A 19,785-nucleotide genomic window follows, 5' to 3' on the forward strand; every position below is an offset into this window, starting at 1 on the left:
AGCTGGCTCTTCTTTTAATTCAGGAATTACATGAATGAGTTCAGCATTTCCAAAGCAGGCAACAAGAAGAGGAGAGCTAGGCTGTATGCATGTATCAATTACAATGAGAGTGGATTTATACTCTGAGAGCTGCCCATAGACTCGTTCCTGAAATGATGGCAGGGGAGGCAGCGCGGGAAGCGAGGTTGTTATTGGAGACAGAGTCATTGGCTTGATGCACCTTCAGCCACAGGAAGCAGCCTGGAGATTGTGCTTCACTCTTCTTGTGCTTGATGGGAAAAGAAATCTTAAATCCCAGCTGGAGAGTTCACAGGACTTCTGTGCTCTGTGGGTTTGCTTTATAGCTCTGCAGAGTCCTGTTTGGGAGGCATTAGCACCGGTAATAACCATAGCACTTAGTGCTTATTGCACTGCACTTCATCTGCAGGTCTCAGAGAGGTTTGCAAGGTGAGTGCAGAGTCATAATCCCCTGTGTGGAGAAGCTGAACAGATGCACAGAAAGGCTGGATCACAGGGATCTGCTGCAGAGAGTCCCACAGAGAGCAACAAAGATGCTTAGGCGACTTGAGCATCTCCCCTGTGAAGAGAGACTGAGAGCCCTGGGGCTGTTTAGTCTGGAGAAGAGAAGGCTGAGAGAGGATCTGATCAATGTCTATCAATATCTGAGGGGTGGGTGTCAGGTGGAAGGGGCCAAGCTCTTTTGGGTGGTGCACAGCCATAAGACAAGGGCCAATGGATACAAACTTGACCATAGAAGGTTTCAGCTCAACATGAGGAGAAACTTCTTCACAGTGAGGGTGCCAGAGCCCTGGAGCAGGCTGCCCAGAGAGGTTGTGGAGTCTCCTTCTCTGGAGACTTTCCAAACCTACCTGGATCCATTCCTGTGCAGACTGCCCTGGGTGGTGCTGCTTTTGGCAAGGGGTTTGGACTGGATGATGTCTGGAGGCCCCTTTCAGCCTCTAATGTTCTGTGATTCCATTATTTTGCTTCCATAACTGTACTTAAAGAGACGTGGGGTCAGAGCCAGATAAACTTTTACATCCTAAAATGGAAAACAGTCTCACAGTATAACTTAGGTTGGAAAGGACCTCGAGGATCATCGAGTCCAACCTATCAACACAAACCCCATGATTAGACCATGGCACCAAGTGCCACATCCAATCCCCTCTTCAACACCCCCAGGGATGGTGACTCCACCACCTCCCTGGGCAGCACATTCCAATGACGAATTACTCACTCGGTGAAGAACTTCCTCTTCACCTCGAGTCTAAACCTCCCCTGGCACAGCTTGAGACTGTGTCCTCTTGTTCTGGTGCTGGTTGCCTGGGAGAAGAGACTAACCCCTTCCTGGCTACAACCACCTTTCAGGTAGTTGTAGAGGGCAATGAGGTCTCCCCTGAGCCTCCTCTTCTCCAGGCTAAACAACCCCAGCTCCCTCAGCCTCTCCTCACAGGGCTGTGCTCAAGGCCTCTCAACCACATCTATCAGAAAAGAATGAGAGAGTGTTGGTGAGGCTTCATCATGCCCCTGTAGGTAGCTGTGGTAGCGGGGTGCTTAGGACAGTGATATCCAGTGCTGTAGGTGAGAGGAAGCAAAGCTGCCATTAAAGTGGCCTTTGCATCATTTGATTTTCTCTGCGGCTGGAATAAGAAAAGAAAGCTCATGTAGGATGGTTCTGCTTCCACTTTGGTCCCATGTCCCATCACTGGCAGCAAAACTATGACCTTTAACATCCTGTGATCCTGGGGTGACACAGGAAGACAAAACGAGGGCGCAGTGACATCAGGTCCTCTGACCTCGGGTGCCACGATGGGCATGCAGTGTAATTGGAATGGGATGTGTAATTGTAAATGGAATGAAGCTGGAGGTGGGGAGAGTCAGGCTGGAGGTGAGGAGGAAGTTCTTCCCCATGAGAGTGGGGAAGCCCTGGAATGGGTTGTCCAGGGAGGTGGTTGAGGACCCAGCCCTGGAGGTGTTTAAGCCCAGGCTGGCTGAGGCTCTGGGCAGCCTGATCTAGTGCGGGGTGTCCCTGCCCATGGCAGGGGGGTTGGAACTAGATGACCCTTGTGGTCCCTTCCAACCCTGACTGATACTATGATAATTAGCCCTACAGTTTGCAGGGTAGTTCAGTACCAGTAGAAATTGAGTGCTGGAGACGTTGCAGTTGAAGTGAGCATGTTAGAAAACACAATCAGTCTATTGTTGATGTTCTTAATCTGAAAACTCATTGAAAACTCATTTTTTCAACATCAATTACTGATACTGTTGGATGGTGACAGGGTTGCAAGCCAGGTGCCTAACCCAAGAGTATCTCTCTCCAATGGAGAGGGTTGGGGCTATTCAGTCTGCAGAGGAGAAGGCTCCAAGGAGACCTTCTTTTGGCCTTCCAGGATCTGAAGACCTACAAGAAAGCTGGGGAGGGACTTTTGAGGGTGTCAGGGAGTGATAGGGCTGGGGGGGATGGAGCAAAACTAGAAATGGGTAGATTCAGATTGGATGTGAGGAAGAAGTTGTTCCCCATGAGGGTGGTGAGAGCCTGGCACAGGTTGCCCAGGGAGGTGGTGGAAGCCTCATGCCTGGAGGTTTTTGCAGCCAGGCTGGATGTGGCTCTGAGCAACCTGCTGTAGTGTGAGGTGTCCCTGCCCATGGCAGGGGGGTTGGAACTGGCTGAGCCTTGAGGTCCCTTCCAACCCTGACAATTCTGTGATTCTATAATAGGACAATGTGCCTTATCCATACAGTTGAGGGAGATATCAGAATGGCATTCAGAAAAGCTCGGCTAGGAATCTCTTTGTCTCTGTAGTTGAACTCAAACAGATAAATCAGAGGTGTGAAGTTAGGCAGTTTCTTAACCATAGCCACTTCTAAATCTAATGCCCAGACCTGACAATTCATGCAGTAACATCTCCTCTTAAAAATCTGCCCAAACTGTCTGCTCTGTGTGCCTTTGTGGAGCTGGGCACCCCTTGCCCAGCCATGGTCTTCTCTGGAGCTTAAATTGCCCCAGTGTTAAAATGAGATTCATCAGCAAGTGTGTGACAGCAGCATATAACCCTCAGAGATAGGTGTGGATGTTACAATGACTTCCACTGCCAGGATGACAAACGTGTCAGAGAAGGAAGATGGGGCAGTGGCAGGGACATTTCTGAACTGGGGGAGGGGGGAGGGGGGGAAATGATGTTCTCCAAGCATGTAAAGCAGAAATTATCTCAGGGCTATGCAGAAGGGTAGCTGCTGGTGCCAGCTTTCTGTTTCAGTGGTTGGCTGTCTTTTGGCCATCTGCCATCTAATAGCTCACTGCATGCCCAGGGGGCATTTTGTTGGAGGGGAGACATATGTTAGTGCAAGAGCAGAGCTGGTGTGGATGCTCGATGCCAGTGACATGGAACAGAGGCTCTCAAAGGGTCTTGCACATTTGTCTGCCTAGCCAGTCACAGACTGCAGACTCTGTCCCTATTTCTGCCTGTGGGGTCTCAGAGCTAGAATTAACATAACATGAAGCATATTTCAGGTTTATTTTGAAGGGAGCTGCCACATAGCTGCTGTGGTTGCTGTAGCTGCTGCAGGGATGCTATGTGATGTGGAGTTAGTGTTGAGGTAGTCCAGAAGGAAAAGTCTGCATGCAGAGGCGAGCCACACTCTGGCAAGAGGTAAGGAGTGCAAAAGTTTCACTAGCAACCATAGAGTGTAAAACCTACTGAGCCTTTTGGCTTGCACTCTTGGAGCCAGGAGACAGTTGCATACATTTAAGAAGTTGTTTCCATTCCCTTTGAAACAATAAGTTTGCTGATGACACCAAGCTGTGTGGTGCAGCAGACAGGCTGGAGGGAAGGGATCCATCCAGAGGGACCTGGACAGGCTGGAGAGGTGGGCACAAGCCAACCTCATGAGCTTCAACAAGACCAAGGGCAGGGTCCTGCAGCTGGGTCAGGGCAATCCCAGGCACAAATCCAGGCTGGGCAGGGACTGGCTGGAAAGCAGCCCTGAGGAGAGAGACTTGGAGGTGCTGGTGGTCAAAAAGCTCACCAGGAGCTCTCAGTGTGCACTTGCAGCCTGCAAAGCCAATCAGATCCTGGGCTGCATCAGGAGAAGTGTGGCCAGCAGGACAAGGGAGGTGATCCTCCCCCTCTGTTCAGCTCTGGGGAGACCCCACCTGCAGTACTGCCTCCAGTTCTGGAGCCTCTATTACAAGAGGGATGTGGAGGTGCTGGAAGGTGTCCAGAGCAGGGCCAGGAGGATGAGCAGAGGGCTGGAGCACCTCTCCTGTGAGGACAGACTGAAGGAGTTGGGGCTGTTCAGTCTGCAGAAGAGAAGGCTCCCAGGTGACCTCATTGTGGCCTTCCAGTATCTGAAGGGGGCTACAGGAAGGCTGGGGAGGGACTGCTCAGGATCTCAGGGAGTGATAGGACTAGGGGGAATGGAATGAAGCTGGAGGTGGGGAGATTCAGGCTGGAGGTGAGGAGGAAGTTCTTCCCCATGAGAGTGGTGAAGCCCTGGAATGGGTTGTCCAGGGAGGTGGTTGGGGCCCTGTCCCTGGGGGTGTTTAAGGCCAGGCTGGCTGAGGCTCTGGGCAGGCTGATCTAGTGTGGGGTGTCCCTGCCCATGGCAGGGGGGTTGGAACTAGATGATCCTTGTGGTCCCTTCCAACCCTGAGTGCTACCATGATACTATGAATAACTGTGCTGTGTTACCTATAGAATATGTAACTGATGGGAGGCTTCATCAACCAGCAAGAATGATGGATGTGCCAATAATAACTAAAAAACATGATTCTCATGTATGCAAAGCCAGTGTGATTCACCCCAGGAACAGGTCTGCTGCAGCAGGTTGCTCAGAGAAGCTTAGGAGGCACCAGCATTGGAAGTGTTCAAGGTCAGGTTGGATGGGGCTTTGAACAGCCTGATCTAATGACAGATGTGCCTACACACAGAGACACAGAATTATTGAGGCTGGAATAGAGCTCTGATCTCATCAAGCCCAGCCTAGGACCCAACCCCACCACACCAACCAGCCCATGGCACTGAGTGCCACATCCAGTCTGGCCTTAAACACCTCCAGGGACAGCGACTCCACCACCTCCCTGGGCAGCCCATTCCAGTCTCTAATTCCCCTTCCCATCAGCAAGTGCTTCCTAACATCCAACCTAAACCTCCCCTGGTGCAGCCTCATGGCAGAAGAGGTAGACTAGATGACTTTTCAAGGTCCCTTCCATCTCAGACCAGTTAATGATTCCATGAAATACACAATATTTGGTATGGGACCTGTCCTGCTGCTGCTGCTGGTTCACTGTATGGGTTTGGATGAGGTGAGCTGTCCACTCTGTTTATGTGCTGGAAAGTGTCCAGAGAAGGGCCATGAGGATGAGCAGAGGGCTGGAGCTGCTCTGCTGTGAGGATAAACTGAGGGAGTTGGGGTTGTGCAGTCTGGAGAGGAAAAGGAACCAAGGAGACCTAATTGTGGCCTTACAGTATCTGAAGGGGGCTACAAGAAAGCTGGGGAGGGACTTTTGAAGGTGTCAGGGAGTGATAGGACTGGAGGGGATGGAACAAAAACTAGAAGTGTGTAGATTCAGATTGGATGTGAGGAAGTTCCTTGCCATGAGGGTGGTGATACACTAGGAACAGGCTGCCAAGGGAGTGTCCATGAAGATGTCCAGAGAAGGGCAACAAGGCTGGGGAGAAGCCTTGAGCACAGCCCTGTGAGGAGAGGCTGAGGGAGCTGGGGTTGCTTAGCCTGGAGAAGAGGAGGCTCAGAGGTGACCTCATTGCCCTCTACAACTATCTGAAGGGTGGTTGTAGCCAGGTGGGGGTTGGTCTCTTCTCCCAGGCAAGCAGCACCAGAACAAGAGGACACAGTCTCAAGCTGCACCAGGAGAGGTTTAGACTCGAGGTGAGGAGAAAGTTCTTCACCGAGTGAGTCATTGGTCATTGGGATGTGCTGCCCAGGGAGGTGGTGGAGTCCCCATCCCTGGAGGTGTTCAAGAGGGGATTGGATGTGGCACTTGGTGCCATGGTCTAGTCATGGGGTCTGTGTTGATAGGTTGGACTCGATGATCCTCGAGGTCTCTTCCAACCTTAGTTATACTGTGAGACTGTGATACTGTGAACCAGGTTGGAAGAGACCTCCAAGATCATCAGGTCCAACCTATCACTCAACCCTACTTAATCAACCAGGCCATGGCACTAAGTGCCTCATCCAGGCTCTTCTTAAACACCTCCAGGGACGGTGACTCCACCACCTCCCTGGGCAGCATATCCTAATGGCCAATCTCTCTTGCTGGGAAGAACTTTCTCCTCACCTCCAGGCTAAACTTCCCCTGGCACAGCTTGAGACTGTGTCCTCTCATTCTGCCACTGGTTGCTTGGCAGAAGAGACCAACCCCCACCTGGCTACAACCTCCCTTCAGGGAGTTGTAGACAGCAAGAAGGTCTCCCCTGAGCCTCTTCTTCTCCAGGCTAAGCAACCCCAGCTCCCTCAGCCTCTCCTCACAGGGCTGTGCTCCAGACCCCTCCCCAGCCTTGTTGCCCTTCTCTGGACACCTTCCAGCAACTCAAAATCTTTCTTGATTTGAGGGGCCCAGACCTGGACACAGGACTCAAGGTGTGGCCTAACCAGTGCTGAGTACAGGGCAGAATCAGCTGTGGTCAATAGGATAATTCACTGACCTGAATCGAGTGATTCACTGGGCACACATGGCACAGAACAGGAGGCACCAGGATTTCCACTGCTAAGTCACTTTGTGCCCAGGTGGGAGGAAATCTGCAGTTACCTTTTTCTGGCCTTTGGCTCCACTCCCACAATTGCAGGGAGGAAGTGGCCATGTGGATGGCATAGCCTGCACACCACAGTCCTAAACAGAGCTCTGATTTGGAGTAGAGCCGAGCACTGAGGGGAAAAAGCCAAAATCTCTTTCTTATTAAAGCATTCCTGTGGTGGATTTACCTCCAGCATGCTTGGTTCATGGTTCCAGGAATTAATTAGCTGAACTGCAAAAAAAAATAGCCTGCCCTGTTTCTAGTCTGGAGCTGGGGGTGTGGACATGAGACCAGCACCTCTGAGGAGTGAGTCAGATAAGAAAGCCATCTGGGCACTATTTGGTCTACTTTCTCTTGTGTTCAGCTCCAGTTTATACACAACTCTTCCACAGCATCTTCTGTTTCCAGGATTTGTTAACCAGCCTGAATGAATCTCCCAGCATCTGCACACATGGTTATCCCCTGCTGTTGAAGGTGGTGTGAGGTGCCAGGTAAAGAAAGTGATTGCCCTGCTGAGAGTGTATTGCACTGGGGAATAGAGACCTAATCTCCTCTCTGTCCTGACCTTTAACTTCTAGGTCATCATTCTTCTAATACTTGAGACCATCTTAATACTTTTTATTGTCCTTCAGATGTTCCATCAGTGAAGTATAATAAATGCCTGTGAGCTAGTGCCAGCAAGGAGAACCACAGGAGGCTTTCAGCCCATGTGCCACCACAGCTGTGTCCCTCACTTTGCATTTGGCTTTCTGCAGCAGTAAGATTAGGGAAGTGTGAAGTACACTCCAAGGCAGCTCTGTGCATGCAGCTCTGACCTGTGTGGACTGATGGCTTCTGTGTGCATGTCTAGTTATTGTCCTGGTTTGAGGCCAGGCAGATCCTCTCTTGCCTCTGAGAGGGGCAAAAGACTGACACTCACCACACCAATGGATTGCAGAAGTGAGGGAAAGCTTAAATGGAAAAGCAATTGGTGTTTTACAGAAACTGCAAAGCATAGTGGCAAAGAATCCCAAAGCATGCAGAGTCCCTTCCAGCACGCCTAAAGGTCTCCCAACACTTCCCTTCTCCCCACATGAGCATCCATCCAAAACCCCCAGGGCTCTTTCTTCCACTCCCACTGCTAGGCTGGTCTCAGGCTGGCCCAGGTCTGAGACTGCCCCTCCTCCCTTCTCCTCCTGGTATTAGGCCTAGCCAAGCCTAAGAGGCCCTGAGATACTGCCCCACTGTTACCCACAGGGAGCACCTCCCACGGGAGCAGAGAGGGAAGAAAGAGGAGGAGAAGGACTTTGCTGAGGCTGAGGGAGCTGGGATTGTTTAGCCTGGAGAAGAGGAGGCTCAGGGGTGACCTCATTGCCCTCTACAACTACCTGAAGGGTGGTTGTGGCCGGGAAGGGGTTGGTCTCTTCTCCCAGGCAACCAGCACCAGAACAAGAGGACACAGTCTCAAGCTGTGCCAGGGGAGGTTTAGACTCGAGGTGAGGAGAAAGTTCTTCACCGAGGGAGTCATTCACCATTGGAATGTGCTGCCCAGGGAGGTGGTGGAGTCACCATCCCTGGAGGTGTTCAAGAGGGGATTGGATGTGGCACTTGGTGCCATGGTCTAGTCATGAGGTCTGTGTTGGTAGCTTGGACTCAATGATCCTCGAGGTCTCTTCCAACCTTGGTTATACTGTGATACTGTGATACTGTTTGCAGGGTGCCATGAAAAGCCATGCAGCAGGAGGACCTCAGAGGATGAATGCCAAGTGTAAACTCCAAGGGAAATCATGAGGCATAGCCTAGGGGTTTCCTGGTTTGGGTAAAGGCAGTGTACATCTGAGTGCTTGGTGAAGGCTGCTAATTCCCAGAGCTGATGAAAGACAGAGAAATGTGATTATGCCAACAGCTTTCCTTTAGCACCTCTGACAGGTTTGAAAGTTTGCCCCTGGAGGTGTTCAAAAAGGGATTGGATGTGGCACTTGGTGTCATGGTTTAGTAGTCATGAGGTGTTGGGTGCTAGGTTGGACTTGATGATCTTTGAGGTCTTTTCCAACCTTATTGATGCTATGATTCTACTGCAGCAGTTTAGAAAGGAAAAAAAAAGAACCTCATTCCAAACCAGGCTGGTCCAGATTTCAACCTGAGGGTCAGGGGATAACCTGGGGACACATTGCCATTGCCTTACCTTCATCAGTTTGGATAGTTCAGCCAGTCAAACACGAGGAGAATTGCCACTGATCTCACTGGGAAAAGAATTGGACCTGGAAACTCCAAGAGAGCAGCTTCAGGCTCTCAGAAGGCAGCTATACAAAGGAGCAGCAATCATAGTATCAGTCAGGGTTGGAAGGGACATGGGCAGGGACACCCCACACTACATCAGGCTGCTCAGAGCCTCATCCAGCCTGGGCTTAAACACCTCCAGGGACAAGGCCCCGACCACCTCCCTGGACAACCCATTCCAGGGCTTCACCACTCTCATGGGGAAGAACTTCCTCCTCACCTCCAGCCTGAATCTCCCCACCTCCAGCTTCATTCCATTCCCCCTAGTCCTATCACTCCCTGAGATCCTGAGCAGTCCCTCCCCAGCCTTCCTGTAGCCCCCTTCAGATACTGGAAGGCCACAATGAGGTCACCTGGGAGCCTTCTCTTCTGCAGACTGAACAGCCCCAACTCCTTCAGTCTGTCCTCACAGGAGAGGTGCTCCAGCCCTCTGAGCATCCTTGTGGCCCTTCTCTGAACACCTTCCAGCACCTCCAGATGACTCTTGCAATAGGGGCTCCAGAACTGGAGGCAGTACTCCAGGTGGGGTCTCCCCAGAGCTGAGCAGAGGGGGAGAATCACCTCCCTTGCCCTGCTGGCCACACTTCTCCTGATGCAGCCCAGGATCTGATTGGCTTTGTGGGCTGCAAGTGCACACTGAGAGCTCCTGTTGAGCTTCTCCTCCCCCAGCACCCCCAAGTCCCTCTCCTCAGGGCTGCTTTCCAGCCAGTCCCTGCCCAGCCTGGATTTGTGCCTGGGATTGCTTCAACCCAGATGCAGGACCCTACCCTTGGTCTTGTTGAAGCTCATGAGGTTGGCTTGTGCCCACCTCTCCAGCCTGTCCAGGTCCCTCTGGATGGCCTCCCTTCCCTCCAGCGTGTCTGCTGCACCACACAGCTTGGTGTCATCAGCAAACGTGCTGAGGGTGCACTCAGTGCCACTGTCCATGGCACCCACAAAGATGTTGAACAAGCCTGGTCCCAGGACTGATCCTTGAGGGACTCTGCTTGTCCCTGGCCTCCACTGGGACATGGAGCCATTGACCAAGGGAGGGTTCTCCTTCCCTCTGATATTTCACACTTCCGTCTGCCTTTGTTCTTCATTTTGTACTTCTAATTCACCTGATGAAGTTTTCATGCAGGAGTGGATGTCATGTGTAAGCTGAGTTCCTTGTTTTTTCCTTTTGCCTGTCACTGGCTGCATGTTCTCTATTGATGTCTTGTTCCTGGTACTTGGCACTGCCCATCTTGTCTGTGAAAGGAAGCACTCCAGCTGACTTGCCTGATAAGAAGAAAGGAAAGTTTGCTTGGTTTAGTCACTCCACAGAAACCCATGGTAATGTTTCACTGCACTCTCTGTCCCCCCTGCCTGTACCTGTGTGTCTCTGTGTCTGTGTGTCTCTGTACAGACTGACATAGAAGTGGCTGTGTGGATTTATGCATGTGCCTGCCCCGCTGTTTCTGTTGCTTGTGCAGTGTCTCCTTCCTGCTGCTCTGCAAGTCAATGTCTTGCTAACGTCTCTAAAATGGGTTTCCATTTGCAAAGAAGCTCAAAAGTGTCTTGCAAGTGCTTTCCCTCATCTGCAAAGGTGACTGGGGAAATATCCATGGTTTGGGGTTGGGTTTTTCCTGAAGGGTTTGGTCTGGACTGAAAATTTTAGTTGTGAGTGTGGGTATTTCTGAACAGCTTACTTGAGTGTTTCATGGGCACCAAGATGTGGATTCAGTTGATTCCTTCTTTGGTTTTTCCAAATAGACAAGATTGAGACACTTGAAGGTGTCCAGAGAAGGGCAACAAGGCTGGGGAGGGGTCTGGAGCACAGCCCTGTGAGGAGAGGCTGAGGGAGCTGGGGTTGTTTAGCCTGGAGAAGATGAGGCTCAGGGGAGACCTTCTTGCTCTCTACAACTACCTGAAGGGAGGTTGTAGCCAGGTGGGGGTTGGTCTCTTCTCCCAGGCAAGCAGCACCAGAACAGGAGGACACAGTCCCAATCTGCACCAGGGGAGGTTTAGGCTGGAGGTGAGGAGAAAGTTCTTCCCAGCAAGAGAGATTGGCCATTGGGATGTGCTGCCCAGGGAGGTGGTGGAGTCACCATCCCTGGAGGTGTTCACAAGAGGGGACTGGACGTGGCACTTGGAGCCATGGGTTAGTTGTCAGGAGGTGTTAGGTATTAGGTAATAGGTTGGACTTGCTGATCTCTGAGGTCTTTTCCAACCTGGTTAATTCTATGATTATTGTCTTTGGAAAGGGATGGGCACCATCAGGGAACAGTGCTTCAGAGCTATGTCAAGTGTGCCAGGCAGCCCATTCTTTCATATAGCCCTAGGAACAGAGCACAGTAACTTTAGTTTGCCCCAAGGTGTAAGTTGTAGGCCTCTGAATTGCTGGGATGGGATGAAGCTGGGATGCTATGAGGCCAGACTGAGGAAGCTGGGGTTGTTCAGCCTGCAGAAGAGAAGGCTCTGGGGAGATCTAATAGCAGCCTGCCAGTTCCTTCCAGGGCTACAAGAAGGATGCAGAGAGACTGTTTACAAAGGCCTGCAGTGACAGGACTAATGGCTTCAAACTAGAGAAGAGCAGATTTAGATTGGATGCTAGGATCAAAGGTAGTGGAATACTGGAACAGGCTGCCCAGGGAGGTGGTTGGGGCCCCACCCCTGGAGAAGTTCAAGGTGAGGCTGGACAGGGCTCTGCTCTAGTGGAGGATGTCCCTGCTGAGTGCAGAGGGGGCTGGACTGGATGAGATTTGGAGGTGCCTTCCAACCCAGCCCATTCTGTGATTCTATGAAGAGGCACAAATCCAGGCTGGGTTGAAAGTAACCCTGAATTAAAGAGTCTTGGGCATGCTGACTGGTGAGAAGCTCACTATCAGCCAGGAGTGCACTCATGCAGTCTAGAAGGCCAACCATATCCTGGAGGAGTGTGGCCAGCAGATCAAGAGAATGGATTCTTCCGCTCTGCTCTGTTCTTGTGAGACCCCATTATGAATTCTGTGTCCAGTTCTGGTGTCCCCATCATAAGAAGGACACGCAACTGTTGGAGCAAATCCAGAGGAGGCCACAAAGATGATCCAAGGGCTGGAGCACCTCTGCTGTGAGGATAGGCTGAGGGAACTGGGCTTGGTCATCCTGGAGAAGAGAAAACTCTAGGGGGACCTTAGAGCTGCCTTCCAATGGCTGAAGGAATCCTCCAGGAAGGCTGCAGAGGGACTTTTCAAATGGGTGTCTAGTGATAGGACAAGGGGGAATGGTTTTAAGCTGAGGGAGAGCAGGGTCAGGCAGGATCTTAGGAAGAAGTTCTTCAGTATGAGGGTAGAAAGACTCTGGATAGGCTGCCTGGAGAGGTTGTGGATGCCCCCTCCCTGGAAGTGTTCAAGGCCAGACTGGATAAGGGCTTGAGCAACCAAATCTAGTAGAGAATTATCCCTGCCCATGGCAGGGAGTTGGGAGTAGATGATCTCTAAGAGCCTTTCCAACCTGATTCTGTGACTTTTCTGTGGCAGTGATTTCAAAGCAGGAAAGCAGCACCTCTTTGGAAGAACCTTCTGATAGCTTTCTAGCCTCTACAAGAAAACCTGGCCCCATGGCCCATTAAACATCTGCCTAACTGACAAGGGGAACCTGTTCATCCTACATTGCCTTCTTTTGCATGCAGGCTTCACAGACAGAGATGTTCTTAGTATGGAGTGATGTACTCTTACAGGCTGTTAGAAGCCTCTCCAACAGCTCATAGTGCATGCTCTCAAGTGCCAGTCGAGATGTAGACCCAACAGCTAAGACAAGTCATGTGCTCAGGTTCTACCAGAGAGCTGAGAGCTCTGTAGAAATCCTCCAGAATTCAGGTTGAAGTGTAATTTAGTTTCTTTTGTGTCTATGGAAAAGGAGGGAGGGAGGAAGAGGACACACACTGGATCCTATCCATTGTCCCAGCTTGTGTTGAAGGCTTATCAATTAAGGAGATATTAGAGCTCACACAGGACCTGGGAGCAACTGGTGGAGGGGAATGATGGTTGTTAGAGCTCACACAGGATCTAGGAGCAACTGGTGGAGGGGAATGATGGTTGTTAGAGCTCATATAGGACCTGGGAGCAACTGGTGGAGGGGAATGATGGTGATTAGAGCTCATATAGGACCTGGGAGCAACTGGTGGAGGGAATGATGGTTGTTAGAGCTCACACAGGATCTAGGAGCAACTGGTGGAGGGGAATGATGGTGGTTAGAGCTCACACAGGACCTGGGAGCAACTGGTGGAGGGGAATGATGGTGGTTAGAGCTCATGTAGGACCTGGGAGCAACTGGTGGAGGGGAATGATGGTGATTAGAGCTCATATAGGACCTGGGAGCAACTGGTGGAGGGGAATGATGGTTGTTAGAGCTCATATAGGACCTGGGAGCAACTGGTGGAGGGGAATGATGGTTGTTAGAGCTCACACAGGTCCTGGGAGCAACTGGTGGAGGGGAATGATGGTTGTTAGAGCTCACACAGGACCTGGGAGCAGCTGGTGGTGGGGGAAGGATAAGTTTGGGTTTGTTGGGTTTTCTTTCAATCTGCAGAAGCAAAGACAATGTTGAGGTTTGATAACAGATTGGGAATGTGCCAGGTCCTTCAATTCAAATGGGATAGCTTCACATTTAAGGCTCCTCTCATTCTGTGTTTGTTCCATGATACTTCTGTAAAACCCTAGAAGATTCTGTTCAGCACTTAGTGAGCAGTGCCAACATAAAGTCTCCTCCACAGTCCATATTCATTAGCTGTTTTTCCTGTTGGCAGGATCTGAATGGGTCAAAGGAGTCTGAATTCCCCTCCTATCCCTCTAGGTCCAGTTGAGCAGTGCAAGGTTGAAACCCATCCGTGGTTAGTAAATGAATCTAAGGCATCAGTGTCACTTCTGTGGTGCTTGCTGCCAGGCAGCCAGCAGCCATTTGCCTGGAAACTGCCAGGCTGGCCATTTTATTTTGTATTCTAGGCACTGGGGAAAAGCCACCACCACCAAGTTTGAGTAGGGCATCGAGGTGGTTGAGCTGGTGCGAGGAAAGGGATGGCTTTTAACAGTGTTCCACGGAGCCAAACAAAAGCCTCTTGTTGGCTTTGGCAGGCTCTCTGATTGTCAATGATCCTCATTCATTAAATTCCCAGGAACTGACTCTGAAAGAGAGCTTTTTGCCCCCCACCTGGGGTTTTTTTTGAGCATTTGAGTGACCTTTGTATACTCCCAACCTGTGCAGGGGGGCACTAGGTTTACTCAGCAAATGGCTTAATCCTCAGGAGCTGCAGCTGAGGATCTCTTCATGAAGTCAGTTCCTTCTCTCCTGTGATTGATTGATAGGTGTGCCAGGTTCTAATGGGCAACCCTCTCTTTTTCTTCCCTTTGACTCTTACAGTGAGCATGCCCACCAGTGAGACCGAGTCCGTGAACACAGACAACGTTCCTGGAGCAGATATGGAAGGAGAAAACTGCGGTGCTAGGCTAGCGTGAGTACATCTACCCAGAGCTGTGTGTGCAGGGGGGGAAGGAGCTGCCTGCCTGAGAGCCAGGGCAAGGCTCAGGGGCTGTAAGATCAAGGAAACCCCACAGTGGGTGAAAGGAGAGAGTGCAGATCTATTGAGCCCACTTCTTATTTTAATTGCAATGTAAACTCGTCCTGGATGGCAGTGGGGAGCCTCTGGGCTTACAGAGCTGTAAGCAAAGCACAGGATGCCCAGGAGAATCAGAGAATTGTCAGGGTTGCAAGGTTCCAAACCCCCCTGCCATGGGCAGGGATGCTTCCCACTAGATCAGGCTGCCCAGAGCCACAGCCAGCCTGGCCTTAAACCTTTCCAGGGATGAGGCTTCCACCACCTCCCTGGGCAACCTGTGCCAGTCTCTCACCACCCTCATGGGGAAGAACTTCTTCCTAACATCCAATCTGAATCTACCCATTTCTAGTTTTGCTCCATCCCCCCCCAGTCCTATCCCTCCCTGACACCCTCAAAAGTCCCTCCCCAGCTTTCTTGTAGCCTCCTGCAGATACTGGAAGGCCACAAGAAGGTCTCCTGGGAGCCTTCTCTTCTCCAGACTGAACAGCCCTAACTCTCTCAGGCTGTCCTCATAGCAGAGCAGCTCCAGCAGATTTAGTTCTGCTTAGCAGCTGAAAGAAGACCCAATGGATAACAGAGTTCTTATTTTAAAACCCCTCTCTGGTGAGGGAGAGTCAAATCTCATCTGTGTGGAGCAAAGAGCAGAAACAACTGCTCTGGTTTAATTCCTCTAACAGTTCTGGTACATGTTACAAGGCCTTGTAATAGAAATACAAGGATGATAACTCCCATCCTGCAGCCTGCAGTGCAGCCTTCAAATGGTGAGCACAATACTAGAGTGACAAAGTACATCAGTTGAAGAGAGTAATGCCTCCTTGAAATGGCACCATGGAGATGCTCAGGAGCGTGTGAGGTAGCACTTACAGAGTCCTGTGTTCTCTAGTAGGTGTTTTAATGTCACAGAGAGCAAGGATAGGCACGAGGAGCCCCTTCCTTTTGCATGCCTTCAACAAGAAGAGACTTTCTTCTGTGGAGAATATGGCAGCCCCTCCAAATTTCCTCTGAAAATGGGCCAAGCATGGCAGTGCTACAGATTTTACCATGGTGGAGTACTTTGATGCTCTGTGCTCCCCTTGGTGGTACTTTGAACCCTTCAGTGTTGACCAAATGCTCATCGTAAGTATAGAATGAATGCTCTGTTTGGTCAGCCCTGTGGTCCAGCTGTCCCAGTGTTCAGGTCCTTACACTGACAGGAGGGCAAGTGTGCAAGCCTGGGCTTTTCCTGCGTGCCAGTCCCATTGTACTGTTTCCAGAGTCATGCTTATGGATGGGATTAGAAATGTTAGAGGGCATGCTCTGCTTTCTGCCTTTAGTGGCCACATTGTCCATGGGTTTATCTGAGCCCACTAAGGCTGCCTGCCTTCACCATCTCCTGTGGCAACAAGCTGGGGAAGTTCACTACCTGGTGTGTAGGCAACTACTTTCTTCTCTCTGTTTCAAGCTCATCTACCACTACTCTCAGTCATCTTCTTCTCCTTCTAACACTGTGAGCTGTGGTGATCAGCAGTTCCAAATTCAGCTTATCTATCACTTCTATGACTTTGTAAACCTCAGTTGTCTCTCACACACACTCCCTTGGCCCTCTCCTCTGCAAAGTGAAGAGGAGGAGATATTATCTGCTTTACAAGGGAGGCTATGTGGAATATGTTGTAGATTCAATCTGCTGTCCTGTAAGTATCAGCCAGGGATTTACAAACCTCAGGAGAAATTGTTTCTCCCCCTGCCTGCTTTTGCCTACCTGCTGGTTCTTTTGGTTTAGATTGTGAACTGTCTCAAGGAACCAGCCCAGATCTATTTGCAGCTCTGAGGCAGTTGTAGCTCTTGCTTTAGCACCTCACCAAGCTGCTTGTGCTCTTGTCACATTACAGGAAGCAGCAGCTGGATGTGTGGCCACTTCTTCCAGCTGGACCCAATTTGGAGAACCATCTCTGTTCTGCAGTTATGCTTCCTGACACAATGGGTCCCCTGGTGCTGCACAGTGCCAGCAACAATGGCAACTCTTACTATAAAGTTGCATATATTTTTAATGTTCCAGCTTGCACTCATTTAATGTCCTTAATCCCAAAGGATCCTAAAGCACTGTAAAAGCAGGGATTGTTTCCACAGTGTGAGAGTTCAGCCACCTTCAGGGTAAAATGTGACAAGGATTTCAAACCCAAGTGCACAAGTGTATGAGGAGCTGTGTGAAGGATGACTTGGTCTAAACTAAAACTGCACTGGGAATTTTGGCAAGCAGAACATAATTAGCTGGAATGTGTCCAGGAGAGCTGAAGTTAAACCCAGCTCTAAATATCATCATGACTTGGAATGGAGTTTGCTTAAAATAGCCCAACATGCCCACAGGAGAATGGCAGTGCTGTGGTCTGGCTCCACAGAGTCACAGAATCACAGACTGTTAGAGGTTGGAAGGGACCTCTGGAGCTCTTGGAGTCCAACCTCCCTGCCAAAAGCAGCATCACCCAGGGCAGGTCACACAGGAAGGCATCCAGGTGGGTTGGGAAGGTCTCCAGAGAAGGAGACTCCACAGCCTCTCTGGGCAGCCTGCTCCAGGGCTCTGGCACCCTCAGTGTAAGAAGTTTCTACTATCACTGTACTCCTGGCCTTAGGAGAAGGGATGGCTACATCCAGCATGTTGCAGGGAAGAAGGCACAGGAGAATGACAGTTGAACAGAGCTCCATTTCCTCCCCCAGCATTGTAGATGGTGAATAAAACAGGGTCTGGAGTTTCCCCAGAGCAGGACACATGAGATGCAGGGAGACAGCGAGTTTCCTTGCTGGGTAATGCATAGAAGGGGGAATTGAAGCCTGTTATTGAGAGTGGGTTTTCTTACACCTTACCCAAGGAGATCCTCAAGGCCTCACTCAGATTGCTCCTCATCCCTCAGAGATGGATAGGCTCTCCTTCATCCAGGGAAACTAATGGCTGTGTGGTTGTGTTTCAAACCCTGGAGTGCAGTACCAATTTTGTCAGTGCTTCCTGATCTCTAACATGTTTGGTTCAGACTTGTAGAGGTGCACATTCCTAGGTTATGGGGAAATCCAGAGGTGTCTTTGAGGCTTGGGATACTTCCTGCTTTGTTGTGTTACTACACCACACATATGGGCAGGTTTCCCATTTTCAAGAGGTGTAAAGTCTTCTCACTGAGCCATCATTAAAACCCTCCAGAGGCCAATATTCTTGCTGGGATCTATCAAATGTAAGCAAGATATTTTTTATAAATAGAATAGAATAGAATAGAATAGAATAGAATAGAATAGAATAGAATAGAATAGACCAGGTTGGAAGAGACCTTCAAGATCATCAAGTCCAACCCATCAACCAATCCAACACCACCTAATCAACTCAACCATGGCACCAAGCACCCCATCAAGTCTCCTCCTGAACACCTCCAGTGATGGTGACTCCACCACCTCCCCAGGCAGCCCATTCCAATGGGCAATCACTCTCTCTGTATAGAACTTCTTCCTAACCTGCAGCCTAAACCTCCCCTGGCACAGCCTGAGACTGTGTCCTCTTGTTCTGGTTCTGCTTGCCTGGGAGAAGAGACCAACCCCCACCTGGCTACAACCTCCCTTCAGGGAGTTGGAGAGAGCAATAAGGTCTCCCCTGAGCCTCCTCTTCTCCAGGCTAAGCAGCCCCAGCTCCCTCAGCCTCTCCTCACAGGGCTGTGTTCCAAACCCCTCCCCAGCTTTGTTGCCCTTCTCTGGACACCTTCCACCAAGTCAACCTCCTTCCTAAACTGAGGGGCCCAGAACTGGACACAGGACTCAAGGTGTGGCCTAACCAGTGCAGTGTACAGGGGCAGAATGACCTCCCTGCTCATGCTGGCCACACTGTTTCTGATTCAGGCCAGGATGCCATTGGTCCTCTTGGCTGCCTGGGCACACTGCAGGCTCATGTTCAGCCTACCATCGACCAGCACCCCTAGGTCCCTCTCTGTTTGGGAGCTCTCAGCCACTCTGCCCCCAGCCTGTAGCTCTGCCTGGGGTTGCTGTGGCCAATGTGCAGAACCTGGCACTTGGATGTGTTCAATCTCCTGCCATTAATATATATATTTAATTATTATTTTCTTCTGCTGGAGCCTGACTAAGAGACTCAGAGTTGTGCACAGTGTTGGAAGCCAGATGAGTTTGTCCAATAATTTCCTCATCCAGTAGCAGTGACTTGGATTAAGAATTATAGTTCTGTCATCCTGTCCTACTGTAGCTGAAGATTAGGCCCAGAGTTCTGAGTAGTCATCTCTCCTCTGGGTTTTGTTTCTGAGCTGAAGTGGCTGGACTTTTGTTGGATTGTTGATCATAGGATCAGAGGAGGCTAGGGGTTGGAAGGGACCTCTGGAGAGCTTCCAGTCCAACCCCCCTGCCAGAGCAGGACCAGAGAATCCAGCACAGGTCACACAGGAACACATCGAAACACTTGAAGGTGTCCAGAGAAGGGCAACAAGGCTGGGGAGAGGCCTTGAGCACAGCCCTGTGAGGAGAGGCTGAGGGAGCTGGGGTTGCTTAGCCTGGAGAAGAGGAGGCTCAGGGGTGACCTCATTGCCCTCTACAACTACCTGAAAGGTGGTTGTAGCCAGGAAGGGGTTGGCCTCTTCTCCCAGGCAACCAGCACCAGAACAAGAGGACACAGTCTCAAGCTGTGCCAGGGGAGGTTTAGACTCGAGGTGAGGAGAAAGTTCTTCACCAAGCGAGTCGTTTGTCATTGGAATGTGCTGCCCAGGGAGGTGGTGGAGTCCCCATCCCTGGAGGTGGTCAAGAGGGGATTGGATGTGGCACTTGGTGCCATGGTCTAGGCATGGGGTCTGTGTTGATAGGTTGGACTCAATGATCCTTGAGGTCCTTTCCAACCTTAAGCGATACTGTGGTACTGTGTGATACTGTGACATCCAGACAGGGCTGGAAAGGCTCCAGAGAAGGAGACTCCACAACCTCTCTGGGCAGCCTGCTCCAGGGCTCTGGGACCCTTACAGTGAAGTTGAAGATGAGTCTTCATGTTTACCCCCTTGCTAAAATCACGTACAGGTCCTGATTCCCCCATTGCCTTTTTCTGTAGGGCAGGGACTGCCCTGGGCAAGCTGTAGCAGCACACACCTGAGGCAGCAGGGAGATTTGAAGTCAAAGGCAATATATTTCTCTGTTTAGTGACATGAGGCTGCTAGGGCATTAAACTACCCAAGCAGCACCACCATGGCTGAGCCTGCCATAGTGATAAAAACC

General features: G+C 50.7%; 1 protein-coding gene across 1 annotated transcript in view; it reads left to right on the top strand.

The window, feature by feature from the left end:
- The window catches only part of CACNA1C (calcium voltage-gated channel subunit alpha1 C), a 755,167-nt gene that overhangs the window by 561,724 nt on the left and 173,658 nt on the right, over positions 1 to 19,785 (top strand). Inside the window, 1 exon segment of the mRNA XM_068141830.1 lies at positions 14,373 to 14,463. Coding sequence (XP_067997931.1) covers positions 14,373 to 14,463 — 91 coding nt within the window.

The sequence above is a fragment of the Melanerpes formicivorus genome, unplaced genomic scaffold (assembly GCF_026170545.1).
Source record: "Melanerpes formicivorus ecotype bairdi unplaced genomic scaffold, bMelFor1.0.p_v2 SCAF_8, whole genome shotgun sequence".
NCBI lineage: Eukaryota > Metazoa > Chordata > Aves > Piciformes > Picidae > Melanerpes > Melanerpes formicivorus.